This window comes from Alosa alosa, chromosome 8, assembly GCF_017589495.1.
Source record: "Alosa alosa isolate M-15738 ecotype Scorff River chromosome 8, AALO_Geno_1.1, whole genome shotgun sequence".
NCBI lineage: Eukaryota > Metazoa > Chordata > Actinopteri > Clupeiformes > Clupeidae > Alosa > Alosa alosa.
The window spans coordinates 35619559-35643114 of record NC_063196.1 but is presented as its reverse complement, the minus strand read 5'-3'; the positions used below and the strand labels follow the sequence as shown (position 1 = coordinate 35643114).

At 43.7% G+C, this 23556-nt stretch overlaps 1 protein-coding gene across 5 annotated transcripts in view; it reads right to left on the bottom strand.

The window, feature by feature from the left end:
* The window catches only part of si:dkey-25e12.3 (adenosine 5'-monophosphoramidase HINT3), a 49275-nt gene that overhangs the window by 9274 nt on the left and 16445 nt on the right, over positions 1-23556 (bottom strand). For all 5 annotated transcript variants that reach the window (XM_048250273.1, XM_048250274.1, XM_048250272.1 and 2 more), the window contains exons 2-3: positions 7165-7282; positions 660-729 (exon numbers count right to left, since the gene is read on the bottom strand). In XM_048250273.1, coding sequence (XP_048106230.1) covers positions 660-729; positions 7165-7282 — 188 coding nt within the window. The remainder of the gene's footprint in view (positions 1-659; positions 730-7164; positions 7283-23556) is intronic.

The window sequence follows — 23556 nt, the reverse complement described above, 5'->3', positions numbered from 1 at the left end:
TGGTCACACACACACTCTACTATAGCACCTTATCATGGTCATCACACACACACACACTCTACCATAGCACCTTATCATGGTCATCACACACACACACACTCTACCATAGCACCTTATCATGGTCACACACACACACACTCTACTATAGCACCTTATCATGGTCACACACACACACACACACTCTACTATAGCACCTTATCATGGTCACACACACACACACTCTACTATAGCACCTTATCATGGTCACTGCATCACATGGTCAGTCCATCACTTCATATGCTCTTTACATTTTCACATTTCTATGAGTGATGTTTATGTATGTGAGATATATGTGTGTGTATGTGTGTGTGTGTGTTTGTTGTGTTATGGTTGTATAAGCTACTGGATGCCTAAAACTTCCCTTTGGATGAATAAAGAGTCAATCTATCTATCTACCACACGTGCAGTCTGAATAGGCCCTAAGGATCACACACACACACACACACTATCTACCACCCGTGCGGTCTGAATAGGCCCTAAGGATCACACACACACACACACTATCTACCACCCGTGCGGTCTGAATAGGCCCTAAGGATCACACACACACACACTATCTACCACACATGCAGTCAGAATAGGCCCTAAGGATCACACACACACACAGAGGGTTACATCACCTGATGTCTTGGAGATCACTTATGCCTTTCATCTGCAGGACTGCCTTGGCCATCTCCTCCATCCGCAGCACTGAGACAGAAGGGGGGGGTGAAGAGTGAGGGGGGGCATTCACTCAGGCAAGGGGGGGGTGAAGAGTGAGGGGGCATTAACTCAGGCTAGGGGGCATTAACTCAGGCTGGGGGGGGGGAAGAGTGAGGGGGGGCATTAACTCAGGCTAGGGGGTGAAGAGTGAGGGGGGGCATTAACTCAGGCTACGTCACTCCTCTACCAACTCAGTCTGTGGCATGTGCTCTTACCCAGCGGCATGTTACCCAGCGGCATATTTACCCAGCGGCATGTTACCCAGCGGCATGTGCTCTTACCCAGCGGCATATTTACCCAGCGGCATATTTACCCAGCGGCATGTTACCCAGCGGCATATTACCCAGCCGCATGTGCTCTAACCCAGCGGCATGTGCTCTAACCCAGCGGCATGTGCTCTTACCCAGCGGCATGTTACCCAGCGGCATATTTACCCAGCGGCATGTTACCCAGCGGCATGTGCTCTAACCCAGCGGCATGTGCTCTTACCCAGCGGCATGTTACCCAGCGGCATGTGCTCTTACCCAGTGGCATGTGCTCTTACCCAGCGGCATGTTACCCAGCGGCATGTGCTCTTACCCAGCGGCATGTTACCTAGCGGCATATTACCCAGCGGCATATTTACCCAGCGGCATATTTACCCATCGGCATGTGCTCTTACCCAGCAGCATATTTACCCAGTGGCATGTGCTCTTACCCATCGGCATGTTACCCAGCGGCATGTGCTCTAACCCAGCGGCATGTTACCCAGCGGCATGTGCTCTTACCCATCGGCATGTTAGCCAGCGGCATGTCACAAACATGGCCGACGAGTGAACGCTGGCGCAACTAGCTGCCGCTGCTCGCCGGTAACCTTTTAACTTTTTAAGTCATTTTCGGTTCCACGGCCTAATCGGGGAGTGTAATTGCCTTCATTTGGAATACCTCCACAATCTGTCGGCACTACCATTTGTGTGAGCCTTCACTGTTTGCTCACCTGTTCTGCTCCTGGTTGAGCCTTACCTGGCGTTACCTGGCCATCGATACTGCCTCATTCACGGAAGTCCTCATTCACAATGTGGGCCGGTAGGACATACATCTTGTTTGTTTGTGCCTGGCTCTTTCTACTGCCTGTTCACCTGCTAGTGACGGGTTTGCTTCAGTACTTGGCCACTGACCTGCTCCAGCTGCGCTATCACCTGCCTGGACCTGCGCCGGAGGCTCTCCACCTTCACCCGGTCATCGCCTTCCAGCCCCGCCGGAGATCCATCCACCGAGGGTCCCGCCGGCATTTCAACCACAACAGCTCAACAGTAATAAAGTCCATCTGGTCCAGCTCTCGTCGCCCTTCACATTCCACCAGCCGGGCTGTTGACCACAGCGTGCTAGCCCGCCTAGCTCGGTCGGCTCGCACCACCACCAGCTGTGACAACACCTCACTGAACTTCGCTCTGCTCAACATCCGCTCACTGACAGGCAAGGGACATCTCATCCAGGACCTCATTGCCGACCGTAAGCTAGACTTTCTCTGTTTAACCGAGACATGGCAACAGCCCAATGACTTTTCTCAGCTGAACGATTCCACTCATAGCGGGTTTGTTTACACCCGTCAACCCCGCGGCTCCGGCCGGGGAGGAGGTCTCGCGATGATCTTCCGCGAGAAGTGGAAAGGCGTGCCGGTGTCGGCGCCTGTCTCCAGCTCATTTGAATCTGCTGTCTGCGAACTGTCTGGTCCCACTCCAACCATTATTGCTACTGTCTATCGCCCCCCCTAAACCGAATAGTGAATTTTTAAATGACTTTGCTGCTTTCCTCACCCATTTATCCTCTCTCTCACCAAACATAATACTTCTGGGAGATTTCAACATCCACATATCAGTCTGCCTCTCACCAAAGACTTTATTTCCTGTTTAGAGAGTTTTGGTTGTCAGCAACATACCACTTTTCCCACACACTCCAAAGGTCACATCCTGGATTTAATCTGCTGCTCTGGTGTCACCCCTCTCGACCTTACAGCTGATGAACTCCCTATAACTGACCACTTTCTCCTCTCATTTACAGTGAAACTCACCCTCTCCATCTCTAAAAAACCATGCCTCATTTCTTTTCGGAATATAAATAATATCAACCTTGCCATTCTCACCTCAAGCATACACGCCTCCTGCCTCCTTGACACCCACAATCTATCCACTCTGGACACTCTGGTTTCTCATTACAACACTGGTCTCCATAATATTCTTGATTCCCTTGCTCCACTTAAAACCAGATCTGTCTCCTTTTCTGTCTCCGCCCCTTGGTTCACCCCCGATTTTCGTCTCATGAAAGCCAAAGGTCGGCAACTTGAACGTCTCCATAGAAAAACTGGTCTCACTATTCACAAAGAAATGTACAATAACCATATCTTATGTTACAAGGACTCCATTGCCAGCACCAAAACCCACTATTTTTCCAGTATAATCACTACCAACAAAGGCAACTCTAAGCCACTGTTCTCCCTACTAAACAATATCACCCAGCCCCAGAACTCTCTCCCCCCTCACTTGTACACAACCTCCTTCTGTAACTCCTTAATGTCATTTTTCATTGCAAAAATCCGGAATATTCACCAGCACCTTGGAACGACTCCTCTCTCCTCAGCATCCCAGCCGACTCCTCTCTCCTCAGCATCCCAGCCGACTCCTCTCCTCAGCATCCCAGCCGACTCCTCTCCTCAGCATCCCAGCCGACTCCTCTCCTCAGCATCCCAGCCGACTCCTCTCTCCTCAGCATCCCAGCCGACTCTCACCCTTCCACACACTCTTTTTCTTCCTTCCAGCTCCCCACTCTCTTAGAAATCACAGGACTCATTCAGAAAGCCAAACCATCCACCTGTCAACTTGACCCCCTCCCCACACAACTTGTTAAAGCCAGCCTCCCCTCCCTTGCCCCCCTCATTTCTGCCATTATCCACTCCTCTCTCACCACTGGAACTGTCCCTACATCCTTCAAAACTGCTGCCATAACCCCAATTTTGAAAAAACCTGGTGCTGACCCCTCTGACTTTAACAACTTCCGTCCTATATCCAATCTACCCTTCATCTCCAAAATCCTTGAAAAAACAGTTGCCACCCAACTCCATTCTCACTTATCCAATAATAACCTGTATGAACAGTTCCAGTCCAGTTTCCGCCCACTCCACAGCACTGAAACAGCCCTTATTAAAATTACCAATGACCTCCTTATGGCAGCTGATTCTGGACTCCTCACCATCCTCATCCTCCTGACCTGAGTGCAGCCTTTGATACCATTTGTCACACCACCCTCCTCAACAGGCTGTCTTCCATTGGCATCACCCACACTCCGTTCAACTGGTTCACATCCTACCTCTCTGGCCGCACTCAGTTCATTCAACTTAAGTCCCTTAAATCCATCCCCTCCTCCGTCACTTCAGGTGTGCCCCAGGGCTCTGTCCTGGGGCCCCTACTCTTCATCATCTACCTCCTTCCCCTCGGCAATATCTTTTGCAAATTCAACATTAATTTCCACTGTTATGCAGATGACACCCAGCTCTACCTCTCCAGCAACCCTTCGTCCACTCTCCCACCCACCTCCCTTACTGATTGCATCTCTGAAATAAAAACCTGGTTCACCCAAAACGTCCTTAAACTAAACAGTAACAAAACCGAGGTCCTCGTCATTGGTACTAAGTCCACTCTACCCAAAACAGACAGCTTTTCTCTTTCTATTGATAACTCCTCTGTTTCACCCTCCCCTCAGGTTAAGAGTCTGGGTGTCATCCTTGACAGCACACTATCCTTTCAATCCCACATCAATAATATCACTCGGTCTGCTTACTTCCACCTACGTAATATCAATCGCCTCCGCCCCTCCCTAACCCCCCACACTGCTGCCATTCTTGTCCACAGTCTCGTCACTTCCCGTCTTGATTACTGCAACTCTCTCCTTTTCGGCCTCCCCCACAAATCCCTCCATAAACTTCAACTAGTCCAGAATTCAGCTGCCCGCATCATAACTCGAACCCCCTCCATTCACCACATCACTCCCGTCCTCCATCAGCTCCACTGGCTCCCGGTTCAGTTCCGCATCCAATTTAAAGTCCTCCTGTTTACTTTCAAGGCCATTCACAACCTCGCCCCTCCATATTTGTCTGATCTCCTCCATGTTCCCACTCCCTCCCGCTCTCTAAGATCCTCTTCCTCCATACACCTGTCTGTCCCCACAGCCCATCTTACCACCATGTGGAGCAGAGCATTCCCACCTGTCTGTCCCCACCGCCCGTCTTACCACCATGTGGAGCAGAGCATTCACACCTGTCTGTCCCCACCGCCCGTCTTACCACCATGTGGAGCAGAGCATTCACACCTGTCTGTCCCCACCGCCTGTCTTACCACCCAGCATTCCCACCTGTCTGTCCCCAGAGCATCTTACCACCATGTCAGAGCATTCCCACCTGTCTGTCCCCCCCTTACCACCATGTGGAGCAGAGCATTCCCACCTGTCTGTCCCCACCGCCCGTCTTACCACCATGGGGAGCAGAGCATTCCCACCTGTCTGTCCCCACAGCCCGCTCCCACCACCATGTGGGGAGCATTCCCACCTGTCTGTCCCCAGTCGCCTTACCACCATGTGGAGCATTCAGCAGCTCTGCTCTGCCCCATCTCTGGAATTCACTACCACCCCAACTTAGAAACATTGATCCATTCCCCATTTCAAATCACAACTCAAAACACATCTTTTTTAAAACTGCTTATTCCATATGATGTTATTTTGTTTGTTTTGTTTTGTTTCTGTTTTTTCTTCTTTTGTTGTTTTTTTTTTTATATTTTATATTTGTATGTACGGTGTCCTTGAGTGCCAAGAAAGGCGCCTTTAAATAAAATGTATTATTATTATTATTGTTACCCAGCTGCTCTTACCCAGCGGCATATTTACCCAGCGGCATGTTTACCCAGCAGCATATTTACCCAGCGGCATGTTTACCCAGCTGCTCTTACCCAGCGGCATATTTACCCAGCGGCATGTGCTCTTACCCAGCGTTTCCCAAAGTCTGGGTCGCGACCCACGGGTGGGTCGCAGGAGATTTTGTTTGGGTCGCCAGCACAATTTGTTGTGTTATAGGCCTAACTGATACCATTTGTCATTTGATACCAGGAAAGCTAACAGTTTTCTATTAGGATGTAGTTTGTTCAGTCACGGTTTTGTTTGTCAAAAACTCATGAAACTGGCGCATGAAACTGGGGGGCCTAACGCATCGCAGAGGGGAGCCAGAGCATGGATATCTACCTCTCAAAATGAAACCGTTCTGTGGGGCGCCTGCCATGTACCTCGCAGTTGCAAACTACAAGGGACATGCACGAACATTAACAGATACCAGCTCCTCAACTTTACCGATTAAAATCTAGTGACCGTGCTGTCAACTAAAGCAGACATCCATAGACCGGACATAAAGCCATTCAATTTGGATGTAGATAGTTTCGATTGTAGATGCAATTTTTAAAGTTAATAGCAACCTCCTCACATTCTTATTTCTGATTTAAAATGCACAACAGTGCATTATATAGGCTACAATTTCAATGGACATTTTAAACACTATTCCTCTTGTTTTCTACCTAGCTAACTCCAAAGTAAAGGTGCATTCTTCCGGCTATTGCGCAAAAGCCTCTTGTTCTGATATAACGACTATACAATATAATATAATACAACAATACAATATACCGACTTCAGTTATTTGCTGTTTACATCGGAATTGACATCCACAGTGTTATGGACCCATTTGTCTGCAACGCAACGTAGCCTACAACATTTTATTTTAGAAATACAGGAACAGCTTACTATGCTGACGAATGACGACTGTGCAATAAGCGAGAATTTCCCCAAACTCTCGGGTGCGCATTAAAACGTGTCTTTTCAGTAGTCATTTCCAATTGTTCACGCTGATGGTGCTCAAAATGCAACACAACAGTGTTAAAAGCAGGATCTATCTATCTAGATCCTATAGCAATGTATGGTTGGGGAAGGCATAGAAAAGTTGGAGAACCTGTGGCCTAAAACAATATTGGTGGTTGCAGGGTAGATTTGAGGTGTAATGGGTCGCGATGGTCTGTCATTTTTACAAAGTGGGTCCCCAGAAAAAAAGTTTGGGAAACACTGCTCTAACCCAGCTGCATGTACTCTAACCCAGCGGCATGTGCTCTAACCCAGCTGCATGCGCTCTAACCCAGCTGCATGTGCTCTAACCCAGCTGCATATTTACCCAGCGGGATGTGCTCTAACCCAGCTGCATGTGCTCTAACCCAGCGGCATGTGCTCTAACCCAGCTGTATGTGCTCTAACCCAGCGGCATATTTACCCAGCTGCATGTGCTCTAACCCAGCAGCATGTTACCCAGCTGCATGTGCTCTAACCCAGCTGCATGTGCTCTAACCCAGCGGCATGTGCTCTTACCCAGCTGGATGTGCTCTTTTCTCAGTGACTTGCAGTTGCCCACATGCTCTCGCGGGATCACTAAATAGTGATGAGGGGCTCCCGGCTTCACGTCTCGGAAGCAGACAAGCTCATCATTCTACACAAGACAGAACAGAGGCCAAGTTATATGAAACAAACTGATGATGCCCTGTGTGAATTTGCAACAAAAAAATCAGTTCCATGTTGCTTGCTTGTCAATCATCCTACAGTATCATTCTTAATCTCTGTCCTCGTCTAATCTTTGTTTTAGAACAGAAACACTCATACACACAGACAAAGTACTAATGTACAGCAAATGTACCTATAAATAAAGTACTAATGTACAGCAAATGTACCTATAAATAAAGCCTATAGCACATGCAGTAAATAGACAGCAACGATACAAACAACTATAAATAAGGTAAATATACAGCAACGATACAAATGACTATAAATAAAGTAAATATACAGTAATGATACAAATGACTATAAATAAAGTCCAGAGCACATGCATGGAGTAGGAAATGCTTTAAAGGCCGTGTTGCAGGGTTCATTTTCCAACGAATTTGCACAATTTGCTTGTTGATAATAAACATTTAAACTGTTATCCATTGTATTTGATGTTGTTGGGTATCACAAAACGGAATATAATAAAAAAAAAAGCAGGTACTATTTCACAGCGTTTGAAGTGATTCTCCTTTCCCCACAATGCATTGCATTACGTCACCTTGGGGAGACTACAGACCAAAGCCCACCTTGAGACCCTTGAGAATAACGAGAGAGGAGACGTAAAGAGAGACGAGTAAGGGATTGTTCAGCAGTAGACAGCGCAGATTATAGATAAATAGATAGCGCAGATTATAGATAAATAGATAGGCTATAGATAGCCTAGATATGTATATAGACAGGTAGATAGATAGCTAGATAGATCATGTCATATGCTGGTCATAGGGGAGCTCCTCGACCAGCGGCCAAAATGCACTCGCTTCCCTAGAACTAGTTACTACAGCTCTCCACCACAGTTTCCATCGGGACGGCACAGCCCACACAAGCACCTGCAAAACTGCGACTTGCCCATATTATCTCCTTCTTTGGTAAGCCGTACCCTGACGATGTCAATGGCAATCAATCACGAGCAGTAGTTATTGAAAATATTCATGCTGAAGACACGACCAGCCTAATCGGCGGCGGCTAGAAGCTAGTAAATGGGGTGGCTCACAGGTGGGACTAAAAAGTTAGCCCAGCTAGCTATCATGATGCTTCATATTCTGATCTTCTGACTAAGTTTGCCCGGTAGCCTACTTATCTGAACTAACGACATGATCACTATCACTAGATATAAAGAAAATGTTGACTTTCATTCGGTGCTGTTCACTGACAGTAACAAAAAAAGTGTCGTAATGTTATAAGCATAATACATTGAACTGAATAGGTGCATTATGTAGCCTCATAACGAGGCCTCTCAAATTCAGAAAATTGCATTAAACTAAAATTGGAAGACATTGTTATCTTTATTAGACCATAGGGTCGTTGTCATATAAATGCTGTAACGAAATTGAAGTGTAAATATACAAACTTTATGTTGAAAGTGTAACCATGACCGTTTCCCATAGGAATGAATGTAAAACATACCCTCCAAACGAGACCTCGAAATTCAGAAAAATTACTAAATTGACATCAGGCACCGTTATTACCATTGGTAGATCATAGGGTAGCTGTGATATAAATGCTGTGACGAAATTCGAAGTGTAAATATACAAACTTTATGTTGAAAGTGTAACCGCGATGTCCATTGAAATGCATTAAAATGAATGAAGCGCAGATCAAGTAGTCCCCAATGTGACGTCATCACCGAATTGCGTACAAAAAACCCGCTAATGCTAAAAACAACAAAAACTGGCATTTAACACCATTTGGAGACATTTTTAAAAATGATATACATATATTGAGTGCTTTATGTACCCATTAATCAACAGTGGTGGTTAACCTGCAACACAGGCTTTAAGGAAGAATGGAAGCTTTCTTTGTTGCCCCCCAACCACTTTCACACCTCCACCCCCTCCCTAACATTGTTTCAGGCTCCATCTGAGGCCCATCACACGTGTAAACAGGGCTCATACACATGAATGCCTTCCAATCTAGTTTACATTCCAAAAGCTCCTACAATCGATTGGTTAGATCTGAATCTAATGGGTAGGACAGAAGAGGCGATTGGTTAGATCTGAATCTAATGGTTAGGACAGAAGAGGTGATTGGTTAGATCTGAATCTAATGGGTGGGGCAGAAGAGGCATAATATCAACACCACACACCAATGTCAGACTTCTGAACTCCTATGTTTACAAGTAGGTACTGGGATACTCTAAAGATTATGTGTAATTATAAAGTAGGTGCTGGGATGCTATAAAGATTATAAGTGTAATTATCAATAAGATTATACTTAATGTGTATTGTTTGCTATTTAACTCTTTCATTGATGAGAAGTTTGACTGGATTTGTTATACAAAACGGAACTAGTGTGAAATGTCAGGACACACTGAACCAACTCTGCTGCCTACGCCAGTACATGAGGTGAGGAAAGAAGACTTTGGACTAGACCATGACTGTGTGCAAGAGGGGGGCAAAGAAGAATGCCTGTTTGGACTAGACCATGACTGTGTGCAAGAGGGGGGCAAAGAAGAATGCCTGTTTGGACTAGACCATGACTGTGAGACTGAAACAGCAGCATCCTTTAACCGCAAGTCTCCACTGATGGAAGTGATACCAGAGGAAGAATCTGATTTAAGAGAATATTGCCACAAAGACACCTCTCCTACAAGTATAACAGAATATGGCCACAGACACCTCTCCTACAAGTAAGCTGCTCATTAGTTTTTTTGTATTATGGCATTTTTGAGGTAAAATATCTTTACAATAATAAAAATAATTATTAGTGTTTTTCAAAATGTTTTCTCAACCTTCTTTTCTTGCGAACCATCACTAAATGGACACAGAGGAGATCAGCCGTACTAGGAAAAAGGTCCATCACTGTGCTGAGTGTGGGAAGACTGTCCGTAAGAGTGACCTCAAATCTCACCTGAGGATCCACACAGGAGAGAAGCCACATGAGTGCACCACGTGCGGGAAGCGTTTCAGGACGAAGCCTGCGATGACCTCGCATCAGCGCACGCACACAGGAGAAAAGCCGCATCGCTGCGCCGCCTGCGGGAAGTCCTTTAGTCGCTCGTCTATTCTCAACCACCTCATGACACACACAGGTGAGAAGCCGTTTCCGTGCACTACATGACACACAGGTGAGAAGCCGTTTCCTTATTCTACTACTGTGATATATTTTATACTTGTGATATGTTTTATACCTGTTTATATTTTATACTTGTGATATGTTTTATACCTGTTTTATGCCGTAGCTATGTAAAGCACATTGTGTCTACCTGGGGTATGAAATGCGCAATATAAATAAATTGCCTTGCCTACATGACACACACAGGTGAGAAGCCGTTTCCGTGCAACATATGCCAGAACAGTTGCAGGACTAGGTCAGAGCTCACCACACACCAGCGTGCGCACACAGGAGAAGAGCTGAATCAGTGCTCTGACTGCAGAAAGGCCTTCAGCAACACACGTAACCTTAAGATGCACCAGAGGATCCACACAGGAGAGAGGCCATACCAGTGCACTACGTGCGGGAAGAGTTTCAAGACTCCGTCAGAGCTGATCATGCATCAGCGCACACACACAGGAGAAAAGCCCTATCAGTGCTCTGACTGCGGAAAGGCCTTTAGACAAAGCTCTGGTCTGAAGGAACACCAGAGGGTCCACACACGAGAGAGGCCATATCAGTGCTCTGTCTGCGGAAAGAGTTTCAGTAGTAAGGCATACGTCACTCTCCATCAGCTCTCACACACAGGAGAAAAGCCGTTCCAGTGCTCTGTCTGTGGGAAGGCTTTCAGTCGCTTGTTTGTTCTCAATAACTGCTCTTGGGTGCTCCTTGTTGGTGCCCCCACCCAATCCCAATCCTCCCCCACCTTTTTTATGCAGCCCTTGCCACTTAATCTACTAAACCCCTCTTCTACTGCACTTTTTTTACCCCCACTTTGCACAAATAGGCTGACACCAGACATAATTTCACTGCATTTCTTACTTCCAGTAACTATATGCATGTGACAATAAACTTCCTTGTACTTGTACTTGTATAAACACTACCAGACACACACAGGTGAAAAGCCATATCCGTGTAATATGTGCAAGAAGAGTTTTAGCAGTAGGTCAGAGGTCACCATGCATCAGCGCACACACACAGGAGAAAAGCCGTATCGGTGTTCTGACTGTGTTAAGTCCTTTAGTAACACACGTAGTCTTAAGAGACACCAGAAGATCCACACAGGAGAGAAGCCCTAGGCCTCTGGGTTTCACAATGTGGAAAATACTTGAGTCAGGACACAGGCACACCAGAGGATCCACAAAGGAGAGAAGCCATGGTCACAGGAGTAGTCATGGTCACAGGGGGTAGTCATGGTCACAGGGGGGTAGTCTGGGGTAGTCATGGTCACAGGGGTAGCAAATTTACATGTAGTTCCCACCTGTTTCTGAGTAGCTAAGATTAGATTAACTTTATTGTCCCAGAAGGGACAGAACGTGGCTCTCCAAAAGGTAGCCTGAGTAGTTACAGTGAGTTAACCTAGTGCTAGTTACAGCAGCCCTGAGTTAGCCTAATGCTAGTTACAGTGAGTTATCCTTATGCTAGTTACAGCAGCCCTGAGTTAGCCTAATGCTAGTTACAGTGAGTTAACCTAGTGCTAGTTACAGTAGCCCTGAGTTAGCCTAATGCTAGTTACAGTGAGTTATCCTTATGCTAGTTACAGCAGCCCTGAGTTAGCCTAGGGCTAGTTACAGTGAGTTAGCCTAGTGCTAGTTACAGTAGCTGTGAATTAGCTTAGTGCTAGTTACTGTTGCAAAAACTACATCTAAATACATGTACTCACACACACATTCAAAAGACATGTACGGTCATCATTCAGCCACTCATAAAGGTAAACACTTTAGGGCAGTTAAGTACCTGAGGTAAGCGTTGTGCTCACACACACCTGAACACTTGAGGGCAGTTAAGTGTGCCGCACACTCCGTTTTTTGGTCCCTAACACATCATCAGAAGACACATCATTGTCCCTTTTTCACATCATAAATTGTAACCTGTGTTGTGTGTAGCCTATAATTGTCTGCTTTTTGTTTACATTATCAACTGCTAATGTCGGTAAAAAAATGCATTATTGAGATTGTCTGTTAGATTGTCAGATAGTCAATGAATCTCCCCAACATGGGGCATTTCACTAGCCTACTTGAAGCCTATATACAAAAGTGTTCAACCACCGGATATATATTATCCATATAGACCCCTTCAATGTTTGTACCGTAAAACTTCAAATAAAAGCTGAGTCCCAAATAGCCTGCCTCTTTTACACGACTGGTGTTGCTACAGGTTTGGATAAATAAAGGCCAATCTCAAATAGAGGCCTGGTCTGTTTTTTAGTTTCGGCTGGCATTTAATCTCCTAACCTTCTATATCGCCTGTTTAAGCCAGCTCTATGGTGCAGGTTGCGCTATATGGCCTGTTTAAGCCAGTTCTATGGTGCAGGTTGCGCTATATGGCCTGTTTAAGCCAGTTCTATGGTGCAGATTGCGCTATATGGCCTGTTTAAGCCAGCTCTATGGTGCAGATTGCGCTATATGGCCTGTTTAAGCCAGTTCTATGGTGCAGATTGCGCTATATGGCCTGTTTAAGCCAGTTCTATGGTGCAGACTGCGCTATATGGCCTGTTTAAGCCAGAGCTATGGTGCAGCTCACGTTATGATTAGATGGCACTAATAAAGACTGCGGTGGTGAAAGCTGGAGAAAATCTCCGGTTCTGCTCCCACCTACTTGAATGCCCTCATACAGACATACACTACCTCCAGACCGCTGCGCTCCTCAGACGAACGACGTCTAGCTCTACCACCGGTACGCTCAAGCCAATCCAAACTTTTCTCATCTGTTGTTCCTCGTTGGTGGAACACACTGCCAGTTCCTACAAGGGCAGGGACATCCTTCTCCATTTTCAAAAAACTCCTGAAGACCCAGCTCTTTAGAGAACATCTCCTCTCATAGCAACACTTACAACAAGTCTTACTGATCCTAGCACTCACCAGCCGTCTTAAACTGACACGTAACTGTTAAAAACAGCACTCACTGATGCACTTATTCTTACTGTACTCTAATGTTTTTTAAATTGTCCTAAAATTGTTGAGAATTGCTCTAAAACTTAAACTGTTTACCATGTTGTTAGTCGCTTCGGCTAAAAATGCGTCAGCCAAATGTAATGTAATGGTCACATGTTAGCATAAGCGGAGGGAAGGGGGGGGGGGGGTCGCTCCAGGCCCACGACCGCAAAGGGGGCCCACTTTTGGCCAAATCTATCTTGATTAATTGTTATATTTACCGATGCTTATTTGTACTGATTGCTGGGGAAAATAATAATGAAAAATGTTAGGCCTACTAAAGATGCCACTGGTCCGTAGAGTGCGCTCACAATGGGAGTTGGTCTGTCATGCTGCAAATGAAATAGCCCGCACTCTCCCTCTCGCTACACTGTTGCGTTTTAAAAGCGAAACTGATGCCACAACCTGTCTGGGTTTGCCGAAGTAGCCTATGCTACAGGCTGCATTTATTAGCCTACAGAAAATCAGTGACATAGCATGTAGGTCTAGTCTACACTGTGCCTATACTGTGCACTTGCCGTGACAACAGCAGTCACATCAGCAGGAATGAATGGTAAGCGCACCATCTACCCCTCCGCGCGCAACAAAACATTGAAAGGCTTAATAATATTTGCCCGTTTCCCGGTTTCGTTCGTGCATTGGTCACCTAAAAAGTAGCCTACTGTAGTACAAAATCCATATGCAATATACAACAACAACGCCTAATAACGACCTATTCATATGGACAACTTTATACGGCCCTATAAAGGGTAAAGTTACCTTTAGTTTTGTTCTAGTTTACCGTTGTGTATGCTATGGCTTTAAACAGCGTTCGTGCTTTAACATCAGTAAACATTATTCAGTATAATCCAGATACAAACGTTTTGACAAGCATTTTGCCTACCTTGTTCATCTGAAATAACTCCTCTAGTTTTGCTGCCTCCATCCTTTGCTACCTCCACCCTTTCATTGTTTCCAAAAAACGTTTTATATCCATGATAGCCTTGAAGTCTTGAGTTAGTGAATTAGCTTAACATTGTGTGTTGATAACAGGCAACCATAGTAAAAGAAAGCAACAAGTAGCCTAGCCCAGTGGTTTTCAAAGTGGGGGCCGCGAAGGGGTGCCAGGGGGGCCTCAGCAAGTTGGAAGGAAAAATAAAAGCAACAAATAAATACATTTGAAAAAATCAAAATACACCTATTACTATGAGGGTTTTTTATACAATGTCATTATAATAATTATGACCGCCGCGCAGCGAAGCGGCAGTCATATACAGTAGGTTTAGTCAGATTTTTTTTTTTTCTTTTTCTTTTACCCATTACCACTTATTTCATGTATAGCGCCACCTAGTTAAAAATTAAAAAACAAAACATTAGGTGTTTTCATCACAATATCTCTGGCTGATATGGTCAAAACTGCACGAAATTGAAAGTGTAGGATCATTATGAAACCCTCGAATGCATGCCAAGTTTAATTGGACTTTCGTTCATGGGGGCCTTACAATAAAATAATGTATGTGTACATTTAGTGACCGTACACCAACAAGGATTCCCGGGACACTGAAAGACCGGGGTACACGAAACTTGGTGGGCATGTAACCCCACATGGATAGCATGGAACCATCGCTTTTCGTTTTGATCTGTAGCCCCCCCGCTGGACTGGACCCCCCGAAAGGAGAGTAGGGCAGACACAGTTTTCTGTGAATATCTTAGGAACCGTAGGGCCTAGGATGACCAATTTTTTGCGTATGTTTGCCTCCAGGGGTCATGTAAACCCATTCCATATGCACACATGTGCATAAACAGATACACATGCACACACATACATTCACAGTAATCCTACAGTACGTATGACACATACTCACACAGTAGACATATATACGCATGCATGCACATGCACACACACGCACACACACACATCCACACACACATAAACATAAACATGTACACGCACACATGCACACAATTCAAGAATTTCTCAGAATTTTGACCAGGCAAGATGGGGGTGGGGTTGTATACATGTGAAATCTATGAACTAATCATGTTTTGGTACTTGTTGTCTAGCAGATACCAGTGAGAATTGAGTGTGCATAATGCAATTCAGTGAGACAGTTAGAATCATATATGCCTTTCAGCGTGACTTATTTTTGTGGAAAACATGTGCTGGACTGGGCGGCGGTCATATTTTGTACCGCTCTGCGGTACATCTAGTTTGTTGCATATCTGAACATTATATTTTCCATCAATAGTAGAGTGATAGCTCTCATATAGCAGAAAGCCCCAAAATGCAATTTTTACACACTGTATGCTCCATCGCGAAGTGCTTGCGGCTAAAATAATTATTAGGATTAGCTTTATGTATTTTTAGATTTGCCGTAGTATTGTCGATGGGTTTAATAACACATCAAGGGGGTCCTTGGCCAGAACCTTGTGGTATTTGGGGGGCCTTGTCATGGAAAAGTTTGGAAACCCCTGGCCTAGCCCACAACGTCTGTAATTGCTGCGTGCGTTTGTTAGGCTATTATTCCCTCTCCTGCTCATACAAAAGGTGTGTACATTAAAGTTGATTTTGACAACGTGTTTACAAATTTGAAAGAAAATTGTAAATAGCCTATTGTCGAGCAGTTAATGGGATACTGCACAGTTGTGAAGCAGTTGGGAAGTTATGGTGGGCTAACTTTGTGTGAACACACACAGGGGAAATTCTCTCTCGTTGAGTTGCCTGATGGTACGCACAGTGCGTACGGCCGTAGGCCTACACCTGCAGGCGCGCCTAATCACTACAGTTCGCATCGTCGCAGGCCTAAGCTGCCCCGATGCACAGACTAAACGGTAGGCTAGGTCATCAGGACATAAACCAAATGCATCAGCCTCTAATAAGCACAATATGAAGTGGACTAAATAAAAACATGAATTTGGGATAAACACCGACAGTATAGGGGCCCACTAAAGATCGTCGCACCCCCTATAGTGAACCATTAGCTCCGCCCCTGGATGTTAGGTAGTGAAATCGCAGACAAAACACATTTTTATCAAAAGAAGATAGATGGCCCATGAACTTTTGCTGTCTAAATGAGCATATACAATTACTTAGTCATGTCTTAGCTGGTTTTATGTCTACAAAGGACAGTTACAATTTTATGCCTTATAGCCTACTTCAGTTGTCAATGGAGAAACTAGACTGCATTTCCGGCGGGAACTGCGAAAGTGTGCTTGCCCTGGTCCGGTCAGCAACGTGAGCAGACAGTGGCATACGCTATGCTGAACCTGGCTTGATCCAGGCATTGTAACGGTGCCTTTCAGTGTTGGAGCAGTGGCAATATCCCAAAAGCTCTAGGAGAGGGCTATTCAACTATTGGCTTGCGGGTTGAATGTGATTCGTTGGATTTTACCTTTGGCCTGCCTTCGAATTTAGCTTCTATGACTGAGATCAAATCAATAAAATAAAATGACAGCAGTGATTGGCTGCAAAAATAAATAATGTCACGTGTCTTGCGCCTCTCAAACTGGGCTATCAGGTAACCTACAGAGGAATTGAAATTATGAAATATGACCAAGGCATTAAAAGCTACTTGTTTGTCAGGATACTTTTTCACTGATTTATTTTAAAAAAATATGAGCTATGAGTGTGAATGTTATATATTCCATCCCACAAATTATGTTTTACTGGTTTATTTGACAAATAATCTATATGGATTTGCTCTATAAAGACCATTTGTCTGTTTGGGATTGTTTTGTGAGCCTGGGGTTGTTTTGAGAGCCTATTGATGTAGCCTATCTCAGAATAAAGGAATACTTCATATTACTCTAAACCACCGTTTGTAAATCAACTGTATACTACTGTCTACATTGCACTATATTTCTTGACCTGTCTCTGTATGTTTCATCACCTTTCTATACTTTGCCTCACATTGCAACACAGCTCAGATCTTTGGTTGCTATGAAGGCCAGTCGCTCTAAATGGATGGTTGCTATGGCCAAAGGCCAGTTCTATCTCTGCCGTTGTCAAGCGGGCATATCGTAGAATTCTGATTAACCTTATCTTATTTAAAACATCTCTATTTTACTTATCCCACTTCCATACAGTGGGTCCCATTAAGAAGTGGCCACTTCATAAAGCTTACCGTGATTCACACAGCAGCATTAATAAATTAATCTGTCACCATATGCCTATGCTTTACGTTTGCAAAGAAAACATTTTAATTTGATCCACATGAAACGTTACATTTCATGTACATGTTGACAATGAGTATGCTAGTTTTGGTTGTTGGTGGTGTTATTGCATCCCTTAGTTATGCCTACAATGCAAGTTCCCTCACATTGGAAGCTCCTGTAGACAATAGTAGACGATTTCAAAACATCGCGTTAGGAGTCCTTGCCACTTCTTTTAAGCCGTCACAGGCGTAGGTGCTACTTTTAGGGCTAAAGTGCTTCGTGAATTACTGTTAGTAAAAAAAAAATAGCAGTCCTAAAGTTACATGGCGTGAGATAAGTTACGAGTGCAAGCATCTCATATCAAATGACCATGGCATTACGCTAAACAACATAAATCCCAATTAGCAACATAGCACCACATCTCCTCCTCCCTATAGCTAGCCACACAAGAAATTAATGATACTAAATATCTGCTAAGCATGCTTCTCCGCTTAGCATTCTAATAACAGAAGGGGCACATTTATGTTGACCACTACAACATGTCTGTAACGTTAACTGTATAAAACACTTACTTTCATAAAGGGCGACACCATCCAGCACATGGAAACCGATATTTTAGGTTCTTGGCCACAAACTCAAAGCGTGTCTCTCTGGCCCTGTTCTAGAATCTTTGCTCTGAAGGCTGTGTTGCTAAGGCAACATCAAATAAAACGAAAATGATAGTCTTTCAGTATTAAATGTGTGCGTGTGATTCGAATGGATGTGTGTGGTTTGCAATTAGAATAAACAAGAAATAACATTTCCAATAATTTCCCATGATAAATTACATAATATTTGCACCTTCCTTACTTGGGAATCTCACACCGTATTTCAAGTAGGCTACACTAGTGAAATGTAATACAACGTTGCCACCTAGCGTTCAGATAGTTCTAGGCTATTTAACATTAGCGTGACATTGATTGTTTATTCTTTCGTCAACTCCATGCTTTTAGGAAAACAATCTTTTTATCATAGTACCCTCTTCAATGGCGATTACCAGCTCGTTTTTGTAACAGAGATAGCTGTTTATTATCCCTAGGTTTACAGAAACACCTATTCATATTAATACGTAGCCTATGGAGTGCTGCCGACCACTGTTCATGCCTTGCATGTCTTTACAACAAAACAACACAGTAAAACCTAAATGCCCGTAAACATATGCATTTGCATACTTGTAACATTTTAATAATACTCTCCCATCATGATATGTAACAATAATGAAAAATTTAATTTGAATACCGTCAATGTGAAAACAACTCTATTATGTAAGCTATATATAGCTACTGTTCTCCTTGCTATTTCAGTTAAGTAAGTCCATACTATCCCATGGCAGAGCAAGGATTTCATGATTGGGCAAGGTTGCCTGGAGACATTGTGTCTGCTCTGAGACATTGTGCATACATGGAAGGCATTGTGATAGAAGGTGAATGGTGAAAAGGTGAATGGTGTGAGTTACCAAATACCCGTGGGTGGTTTGCCAAATGATGGAAACTTTTGGAATATTTCTTTTTTTTTTTTTTTGCCTATGCACCCTCACACTGGAGTCCCCAGTTCATATACAAAATTTGGTATCGATATGTGACAGTGTTCCTGAGATATGGACGACTTCCTGTTTCGGAGCTTCACCGCCGATTTCGTTTGGCTGTGACGGGCAAACGCTTTCGAAAATCAAAAATCCTTCCGCTAACATTTGTGAGGCTTGGTCCAAGGATAATGTACGTCAAGTTTCGTGGCGTTCGGACCAAATTTGTGACCTGTGAAAATTTAGTTTCGCTTTCTGTTCAATCCAATATGGCGGACGAACGGCACGCCCACCTGACGTCATCTTCGCGACCAACTTACACGGTACTGACGGACGTTTTAAAGTTGGAACGGTGTCTCTGTCTCAAAGGGCCTAGGCGCTAGGGCTGACAAAAAATTAGGGAGACGGGAAAAATAATAATAAAACTTAAGAAGAACAATAAGTGTGCTGCTTTGCAAGCACACTTAATTATACTGAATTATTACTTCCAGAATCAGCAGTGGGCAGGACTGCTCAGGTCTACCTTTTCTGTGACGTGGACGGTAGTGTTGCCAACTTAGCGACTTTTGGAGCTTTAGCTGCTTTCCATTTAAAATAGTTGGCAACATTGGCTACTATTTTGCAATTTCTATTACACTTAAAAAACAAATCAAAACAAAATCTGTTGTCTGGGTTTCTTCAATGACAATGAATTACACAGTCTGGTAATAAACTCTACTAGGCTACTGCACACCAAAGATTCTACAACAGAGCAAGATGGATTACTGGCAGGAGAATACATTGGATATGTTGAAGTACGTTCGATGACTCTATGGGCGCCATTTTAGTAAGCTCAGGTGTCGTCACAGACGCTGGCTACCGTGGGAATCCTATGGCACTGATCCTAAAATGTTAACAATATTTTGTTCTGTAAAGCTGTATGTTGAAATTACGAGAAACCCAATATACCACACCATGTCTAGACCAGTTAAATCTATTGTATAAAGACAATGTCAAATTATTTCCTAGGGTAAATTAGGCTATCTGCCTCTTGGTTGCGCACGCATGTTTTCGTGACGTTCCATAGAAATCCATGTATAGCCAGTGTTGGAGATAACGCGTTGCTGTAATTTCGTTTCGTTCAACTTTATTGGGAAACGAAGTAGTCTAAAGGTAAATTTAAATTTCAGTAATTCGTTACAGTTACTGAATAACTGTAACGTCAATTCCTGCATTAGGTCTAGGCTACTCACAATATCTGTCTAGCCTATTAACTTATTGTCTCCATGATTGCTTATTTAAAATATGGATTAGCCTTGATAGCCTAGGCTACATTATTTCATAGAGATGTCCGTAGTGTAGAGCACGCATTCTCTCCCTGCATCTCCCCTAAATAAATCAAAACGTGGCTTGTGCAATATCTTTTGCAATATCTTTTCATACAGACTTCAACTGGCGCGGTGTAGCCTACACAACTTTGTTCAAAATTGATGCATTCAAGTTGACTTTGCAAAGTTAGTATTATAGCCTATTTATCACAACGTTGTCAGTCATGAGGTCAATCTCAAATTTATTCAAACGGCTAAGGAATTAACTGTAGTTTAATTTGTGGAGGTCGAAGAGAAAGCACCTGTTTGATATAGGCCTACGCGTAGCCACGGGCGGGCCTGGGCCCAGTTTCCCGATAACGACGGAGACACGCTCTTAAGAGGGTTTTCTACAATTCATCTTACGATCGTTCGTTTGGTTTTTCCGACTGTTTCCCGAACATGCTCGTAGCGTGAACGCGCGTGCACTGCTCTTAAGATGCTCTTAAGGGGAGTTGTCCACGTTAATAGTTCTGAAATATCCTCTGATTTGATGGTGATGTCAGGTGACTGCACGTCACAGCTATAGGCCTACCGTTTAAACTTCGGATCTACACATTAATTCACATCAATACGAAAATAGAAACACTTTGACATCTGCATGTAAGCATCCCAAGTAGGTTATATACCACACACAGACATAAATAATTGTAATTAGATTAGATTGTTGCACCATGCAATACTTTTTCGCTGTGTCATTTAAGAACACGTTTGAAGATAAGAAAGAAGTCGAGTAAGAAAGTGAGGAATGTGTATAGCTTAGATTTTGATGCAGTACAGACTAAACCACATGTTGCTTTCTCTGCTTTTTACCTTATAGGCCTAATAAAATATAGCCTTCACTTAGCAAAGATAATGGCAAACTATTCTGGCAACGTCTCGTTTCATAACTTAATGATTGCATTTTTTGTCCGCTTTTCATCACATTATTATGACCATTAAGTGTATGCTATGCTATTTTGCACGCTAAAATCTGATTCATCACAGGTAAACACAATAAAGAATGGGGACGTAAATTGGATTATGTATTCTAAGTTGTAATTCCTCTGTATGTCCTGTTGGTGACCTCAGTGAGAAGTACTGTTAAGACGCTCTTAGCCGGTAACGAGAACTCTGGAGCACTCGTAGATCTCACGAGTGTTTTCAATGACGCCTCTTAAGCTACGATGGTTTCGGGAAACAGTCGGCAAATCTTAAGACGTTCGTAAGAGGGACTTTACGACGCTCTTAGGCTTAAGAAGCTTTCGGGAAACTGGGCCCTGGACGGGTCTAGGCCCGTCTACTTGTCAGTCTTGCCCATCCGATTAGAGGGCTTTCCTTCGTTTAGGCCTACGCTCACCATCTTAAAAAGACGCGCAAGTCAACACTGCGCCGAAACTCAAGAATCAGTCAAATCGCACAACAGCCACAACTCCGTTTAATTGTCAGGTGTGATGAAATGCGTTCATATTCCACTTTTTATGTCATAAACGTTGCATGCCTATGGAAAGGTTTTGTGGTAGGATTGTCCAATGGTCAAGCTGTTGCTTCAATTTGTGTTTTAATTTATGCGACGCACCGATGCTGGGTTCATCAGTTTTGCGCAAGTTTAAAACGTTTAGCCGACTGCGTAATTTGTAATTTTCGTTCCACTTTTCATGTCATGAATGTAACATGCCTATGATGAGGCTTTGCAATTGTACAATATGGTCAATCTATTGTCTCAACTGAGATTCATGTGATGCTCGCACTGATGCTGGGTTCATGCTCTTGGCCTAGAACAACATTTTGGAGAGGGAATGAGAGAATGAACGCACGCAAGAAACACTTTTCAGTCGCTTGCTGCCCTCTTTTGAGCTTGCGAGAGGCTGAAGCAGTCATACACATTTGCACAATTGTTGCCGCGACGCAGCCTATACGAATTTAATACAAAGTAAATAATGCTTAATTAAATAAAGGCATGTGCTTACACAGCCTATAAGTAAATAAAAGAGCCTAGTCATAATTTGAGGATTTACAGTAGATGAGTATACGCCTAAATAATAGGACTACAGCTAATTTATAACTCAAGCAAATGTTTTCAATTATAACATATCGTGTTTTAGGCTAAGTTGGCTGCAGCCTGTAAATAGGCTAATGATTTTGAAATGATTTGAAAACAAACTTGTGGTCATATACATTTTACAAGCAAGCAGGACCATTTGGGAGTTTTTGACTACATGGAAACGATACAAATTTGTTAAGCACGGTTGTGTTTAGCCTAGGCCTAACATTTGCATTTATTTAAGTTATGAACATCAGACGCTTGAGTGAAATCTCGACCTTATTAGTGATTGATAGGCTATCTATCAGCCTATAGGCGCTTTGTTTAAGCAGGCCGTGAACAAAGGGTTAACTTATAGCCTACAGGTAGAAAACAGAAAAATTGTGATAATATAACGTTAGCTAAGTTAGTTTGCCTGCTAGCTAGCTTATAAGTAGGCTATACAGTCTCTCAATGGGATTTTATGTGATCTATAATTTACAAGTAGGCCTACAATAGCTACTTCTGTCTAAATAATAGGCCTTTACCTTATTCAGTGTAAACTTGAAAAAGATCAATCGGGCCTTTCACACTGTCAGTTCTTCCAGTTCATTACCGAGTAAAAAAACAGCTGGTAACGTTAAAACAGCTGTTCAGGTGGGCTCATAATTGGAACTGTATATGAAATATTGCGCTGAGCTTACCAAAATGGCGCCCTGTCGGGCTCAGAGCGTACTTCATGCCTATGACGTAACTGATCTATCTTGCTCTGTTCTAGAATCTTTGCTGCACACTGAACCCTGGGCCTGTACTACGAAGGGAGGTTAACCTACCCAGATGTAACCCAGGGTTACTTTGTTAAACCAGGGTTGACAAAACCTGGTTATCTTAAGAGGTGTTAATCGGTACTACGACGCTGATTATGAAGTTGATTTGTTGAGCCGGGGTTAACCTAATTGAGTTTGTCTTGGCGTTCACATAAAGGGGCAGGTTGCAGCCAAGTCACCACTTTCAATGATGATGCGATCCCCTTTATTTCACGGATGAGGAATGCACAATTATTATGACAAGTTATGAGGAATTAAAACCCACTCTGAC